Below are 6,739 nucleotides of genomic sequence, written 5' to 3'. Positions count from 1 at the left end.
CGGGGTTTCACTGTGTTAGCCAGGATGGTCTCGATCTCCTGACCTTGTGATCCGCCTGCCTCAGCCTCCCAAAGTGCTGGGATTACAGGTGCGAGCCACTGCACCCGGCCTTTTTTTTTTTTTTTGAGCCAGTCTCGCAAGCCGGGTTGCCCAGGCTAGAGTGCGTGCTGCAATTTCAGCTCACTGCAACCTCCACTTCCTGGATTCAAAGGATCCTCTGGCCTCAGCCTCTTGAGTAGCTAGGAATACAGGTGTGCGCTACCACATCCAGCTAATTTTGTAGAGATGAGGTCTCACCATGTTGCCCATGCTGGTCTCAAACTCCTGAGCTCAAGTGGTCCACCCACCTTGGCCCCTCAAAGTGCAGGGATTACAGGCATGACCCCCTAAGCCGGACAAGTTTTAGAACATTCTAAAAGAAGTGTAAGCTATACTTACCACCTTGCCACAACAGCTGAAGAAAATGCTTTTATTTTTGTGTTAAATCATGTGTTTTCTTTAAGGAATGGAATGATTTTTCCCTAAGCTTTTAAGATATGTGCATTTTAAAAAGCATTTTAAATGTCATAATTAGATCCCTGCCTATTCATGATTTCTAATCCTAAAATCTCTAAGGATTCAGTCAAGTATCAAATGTTAAGTTTTCAAAATATTTTGCAGATCAAATAAAGGACATTTTTCCTCAACAACCTAGTTTTGGCAGGGTTTTTTTCTTTCTGTTAAAATTTAGATTATTCATTTCTTCCCTTAGCTAAGTCGTTTAGCTGGTCAGTCTGTTTCCTGAAGTCAGACAGTTGGCTTGGAAAATCTCTCAGGTTTTGTGAGGTTCTAACCTTCTAAATTGTGCCTGAATTTTGTACAGTGTAATACTGAATGTGGTGCCCATTGACCAGCAGAGGGCACTTTGTAGCCTGCCTTCTGTTGTAGTGATATCCGCAAGTAGTGGTTAGGTACTGTATCTCTTTTTCCAGTATTCATACTGTATTTCATCCTTTCACTTTGTATTTTTTCATAATTTTTTAAATTTTTTTCCATTTTTCTTTGCCATGGAATGTTTATATGAACTCATTACATGGATTATCATGAAATCATAATTGATTTTTTTATTAATTAAACTTCTGTAGTCTTTTTTTATAGTAGTATCAAATCCAGTGGTTATCATTTTTACGATGGCCCTACTTGTTGATTTAATTATTTCAACATTATTAATATTTATTTCAGGATAGACTTTTTGTTGCTGATAGTATGAGTAAATAGATCATTGAAACTAATGAAAATTTTCTATAGTTAATTCATCAGAAACCTATGATCTTTATGCCTCTGATGTTCTCTCAGCTTGCCATATTGCAGGCTTTTAAAATACAGCATAGGTGAGTATCTGAGGTAGGAGATGAACCACCATCCTTTCCATCCTATTTTCATATTATTTAATCTCTGATAGGATGTTCGTAATTCTTCAGCCCTGTAGGTTACTGTATTCCACAACAGTCAATAAACTGGCCTAGAGAATTGCCATAAAAAGTACAGATTATCAAAGAAATACCATCAGAAAGAGAACACCGAAGCATATCATCTAATGTTAGTGTGAGGGGATCTTGGTTGTTTAGTGTTTGGATACTGGGAAAATAAGAAAATAGGCTGGGCACCATGATTCACGCCTGCAATCTCAGCGCTTTGGGAGGCTGAGGTGGGTGGATCACTTGAGCCCAGGAGTTTGAGATCAACATGGACAACATACTGAGACCTCATCTCTACAAAAAAAAAATTTTTAAGCCGGGCATAGTGGCACATGACTGTGGTCCCGGCTACTTGGAAGACTGAGGTAGAAGCCTGGGAGGTCAAGGCTGCAGTGAGCCATGATCGTGTCACTGCACTCCAGCCTGAGTAACAGTGAGACTCCTAAAAAAAAAAAAAAAGAAAGAAAGCAATGACCTTTTTAAAAAAATTTTTTTTTTAATCATTAAGCAGTGAACAAAGGCACTATGCTAAAACTTTCCTGTTTTACTGATAGGAACAACATGCCAGAATTCCACAAATTAAAAGCTAAGTTGGTAAAGAAGAAAGGAACACGGGCATATGCCTGCCAGTGTAGCTGGAGAACTATTGAAGAAGTGACTGACCTTCAGACAGATCATCAGCTTCGCTGGGTTTGTGGTAAACATTAAGAATGCAGACTGCACATTCGGACAGATGCATCCATGAGAGCGGTCTCCATGAATCACCATCATATTTAGACAATAGTCCCTAACAATACCATTCCCTGTGGGAAAAGGCAGTGAATTTTATTGATACAACTACATACATTTTTGAAGACCAAATGGACTAAGGAAGATAATGTATTATAACACTCTGGAATTATTCCGATATATGGATGTTTCACTTTCTACATTCTTTACTAATATGACAGGCATCTACATTCTTTATTAATCTGTCTTCTGTTTAATAGAGGTTTGATTATGGAGTTCCATACAAATATCTAGTTTTTCATTAGCAGCTGCAATGTTGATTGCTAATACGTTTAGCAAAACATTCCCCCACTTGTAGCAGTTAAAGTGGATAAAGCCAGCCAGGGCAAAGAGGTCATTTAGGAGTGTCTACAACACTCCAGTCAGATCTCTTGTTACCAAAGATCATAATTTAGACATGGCAGAAACCAGGTAATCAGTGGCTAACGGAAGGGTACTCAGGAGTAGTTACAGGTGTTTTGCAAAAACACTGCCTCATGGCTGATCTTACCTCATGAACTCAAAGCAATGTTATGCACAATATTAAATATATGTTACTAGTTTTAGCTTACTTTTCCCTCTTTTGTTCATTTAACTATTAAAAGTTATTTTCTCTTTTGAATAACCAATAATATATAAAAAGAGTTTGATGCATCCAAAATCATAAAAATCCTAATACATACAGGTTATTGATGGATTTACCAAGTACTTTCTATCCTTTAATGCCTAAAACTCCATCAAGTGAAGTAAACAACAAGTAATATAATTTTTCAGGCAGCCTGTGGACTTTTCTGGTAGGATCAGGTTAACATATCGTTTATTAGGTGAGTAAGTGAAAAGACAAAGCATAACTGAACCAGCAGGTAACCTATTGGGCTTCTTCCTGACATCACTGAGATCTGAGGAGCCCTACAATAGCAGCACATTCAGGAAATCAGATCCCTCAAAATTTCAAGTTCCCAACCCCATTGAGAGATTTTGGGAGCTTTCTAATCTGCCACAAACCCTCTGCTACATATGTACTTATATAGTTTAAATGTGTGATACAGAGCACACTGAAAGGGAGTAATTGAAACAAAGTTATAATCTTCTTAGTCTTATGCTAAATTTATTCCAGCCACCCTACTGAAGGGAGGAAGATCTGATCATTAGAATCCTTTTCCTAGCCATGACATATTTACATACTTGTAAAATTTACTGTAGTAAGTCTAGCATTGCAACAGAATAGATCTTATAATGGCCAATCCTAATACTTTTGTATTAAGGATACCATGACAGACTAAGCATGGTGGCTAACGCCTGTAATCCCAGCACTTTGGGAGGCTGAGGAGGGCAGATCAGCTGAGGTCAGGAGTTCAAGACCAGCCTGGCTAACATGATAAAACACCATCTCTACTAAAAATACAAAAATTAGCTGGGCGTAGTGGTGCATGCCTGTAATCCCAATTACTCGGGAGGCTGAGGCAGGAAAATTTCTTGAACCTGGAAGGTGGAGGTTGTGGTGAGCCAAGGTTGCACCACTGCGCTCCAGCCTGGACAACAGAGTGAGACTCTGTCTCAAAAAAAAAAAAAAAAAAAAAGGATATTATGACAGATTTTATCTTTTAATAAAAATGTATTATATCCCAAAAGTTTTATCTACATGTAATTGAGTCAGAAACCTAGGGGGATGTTGATTGAAGTCAACTGCTGGAAAAAAATAGCAGAGCAACAAGATGCACACATTCAAAACCTCATAGAATTTGACACACTATTCATAATGGTGCAATCCTTTTTTATTCCAGTAAGCAAATTTACTAAATCACTAATTTGAAAAAAGAAATTTTTTTTGAGACAGAGTTTCACTCTGTTGCCAGTTTGGAGTGCAGTGGTGCGATCTCGGCTCACTGCAACCTCTGCCTCCCAGGTTCAAGTGATTCTCCTGCCTCAGCCTCCCGAGTAGCTGGGATTACAGGCACACACCACCAAGCCCAGCTAATTTTTGTATTTTTAGTAGAGACAGGGTTTCACCATGTTGGCCAGGATGGTCTCCATCTCCTGACCTCGTGATCCGCCCACCTCGGCCTCCCAAAGTAACCTATATTGCCTCTACGTTGAAGGGATAAAGTTGTCCTGTTTTTTTTTTCTTTTATTATTTCATTATAACTATCCTAAAACGTACATACATTGCCTATGTTTGGCATTCCATAACATAATAATTATAATAATTGCCCAGTGTCAGAAATGTATGTGTGAGTTCCCATTTTTATTGGCAATTTATAAGCTTTTTAATATTGTACTATTTAAAACTAAAATGTAGAAAGAATATTATGTTTATATACAATCAGATAAATTATTAACTGTTGTAATTTAAGCTGAAAATGAAACTATTTTAGTAGAAGAAAAGTATAGTTTCTAATCATCTATAATTTTAAAATGCAAAGCCTATAAAACTTTCAAGATGTTTTGCCTATTTGTTTTTCAATATTTATAATAATTTTCTGTCCTTAGCAAGTAACTATTGTTAAGCCAGGTAACTTCTGTATTTGAACTGTATTTTACTCTCAGACCCTCATCCTGCCTAGAAATGAGTAATAAATAATTACTCTGTATTATTTACTTCTTTTATTTTATAGTAAAATATTCATTTGGATGGGTGTTAATTTGAAATCATTTTGATGATTTTTTTTTTTGAGACAGAGTCTCTCTGTTGCCCAGACTAGAGTGCAGTGGTGCAATCATAGCTCACTGCAGCCTTGAACTCCTGAGCTAAAGTGATCCTCCCACCTCAGCCTCCCAAAGTGCTGGGATTACAGGTGTGAACCACTATGCCCAGTCAAAAAAAATTGTTTTAGTGTCAACAGAAAAGTTTCCAAGCATCCAGTTAAACAGATAATTTGTTTACATTGGGGAGAAGAAGTATGCCATAACTCTGATGTATGTGTGTGTGTATATACATGCATGCATAAAGAGAATGTGTGTGTACATGCATGTGTAAAATAACATGGGTATTCACAGGAACAGGTCCAAGTTTAGGAAGAACAGACCATGTTGACTTGGCAGTATATACCTAGAACCTGTTTGTTGATGTCAGTAAACTTAGTACTTTTTCTTGGGCCAGAGTATGTGTCATCAGACTCTGACTCTGAATTGCTTTCTCTCTTTTTCTTACTGATATTTAAGAATATGAAAGAAAAAGGTCTTTGTATCCAAAAGCATTATGATGAAGCTTAGCCATAAACTTCAAATGCTGATATTTCTCAACTGTTGTTTTAACAAAATCTCTTATCAGCCAACCTACTGCTCCCAGTAATCAGCAATATCTCTTGTATAAAATAGTTCCTGCAGCAAAGAAAAAATTTAAAATAGGCAATCTCTTTAAAGATTTTGCATCTTACTGTATTTCATTGGGTTTGTGACATCATTTTGTCCCCTATTTTAAGATTACACTAGAAAAACTAAAAAAGAAAAAAGATTTCATTAGTTATGTATATATACAAGTACATGATAATTAAATTTGACTTTCCCCAAATGCCTTGAGATAAGGGATGACAAAATGAAGTGTAACAAAATCAGAGTTCAGAGTCATGTCCCTTAGAAAGTTATATGACTTTTTTATGCTTCATTCACCTTATCTATATGAATTGTAATACCACCTTTGTAAGTTTGTTGTAAGGATTAAATCATATAACACATGAAAAGTTACTAGCATAGTGTTTGGTTCAGAATAGCTGCTTAATAAATGTTCTCATTCTTTTTTTATTATTATTATACTTTAAGTTCTGGAATACATGTGTGGAACGTGCAGGTTTGTTACATAATTATATATGTGCCATGGTGGTTTGCTGCACCTATCAACCCATCATCTACATTACGTATTTCTCCTAATGCTATCCCTCCCTTACCCCCCAACCCCCCAACCGGCCTCCGGTGTATAATGTTCTCCTCCCCGTGTCCATGTGTTCTCATTGTTCAACTCCCACTTATGAGTGAGAACATGCAGTATTTGGTTTTCTGTTCCTGTGTTAGTTTGCTGAGAAGATGGTTTCCACCTTCATCCATGCCCCCGCAAAGGACATAAACCCATCCTTTTTTATGACTGCATAGTATTCCATGGTGTATATGTGCCACATTTTCTTTATCCAGTCTATCATTGATAGGCATTTGGGTTGATTCCAAGTCTTTGCTATTGTGAATAGTACTGCAGTAAACATACGTGTGCATGTGTCTTTATAGCAGAATGATTTGTAATCCTTTGGGTACATACCCAATAATGGGATTGCTGGGTCAAATGGTATTTCTGGTTCTAGATCCTTGAGGAATCACCATACTGTATTCCACAATGGTTTGTTCTCATTCTTTTTCCTTCTAAAATGAATACTGTCTAAATTGAAGTAATAGGGCAGCATGATTCTTACAAGTCATTTGTAAAGATGTTTGTTTTATTTATTCCCTATGAGGAATGCAGCAATGCTATCATTATTTTTATAACTAGTGACTGTACACATGGCGACCTTTATTTTATATAAGTTGAA

The 6,739-nt window shown here is 36.9% G+C and overlaps 1 protein-coding gene across 1 annotated transcript in view; it reads left to right on the top strand.

Moving 5' to 3' along the window:
• LOC105538728 (chromosome unknown open reading frame, human C8orf37) overlaps window positions 1–4,860 on the top strand; it is a 23,614-nt gene extending 18,754 nt beyond the window's left edge. The window contains exon 6 of the mRNA XM_011978664.1: window positions 2,012–4,860. Within this exon, the coding sequence (XP_011834054.1) occupies window positions 2,012–2,165 (154 nt within the window). The 3' untranslated portion in view covers window positions 2,166–4,860. The remainder of the gene's footprint in view (window positions 1–2,011) is intronic.
• Window positions 4,861–6,739: the final 1,879 nt, after the last annotated feature.

This window comes from Mandrillus leucophaeus, unplaced genomic scaffold, assembly GCF_000951045.1.
Source record: "Mandrillus leucophaeus isolate KB7577 unplaced genomic scaffold, Mleu.le_1.0 Scaffold198, whole genome shotgun sequence".
Taxonomy (NCBI): domain Eukaryota; kingdom Metazoa; phylum Chordata; class Mammalia; order Primates; family Cercopithecidae; genus Mandrillus; species Mandrillus leucophaeus.
The sequence above is the reverse complement of the archived record's forward strand: the minus strand, read 5'-3'. Positions and strand labels throughout refer to the sequence as shown.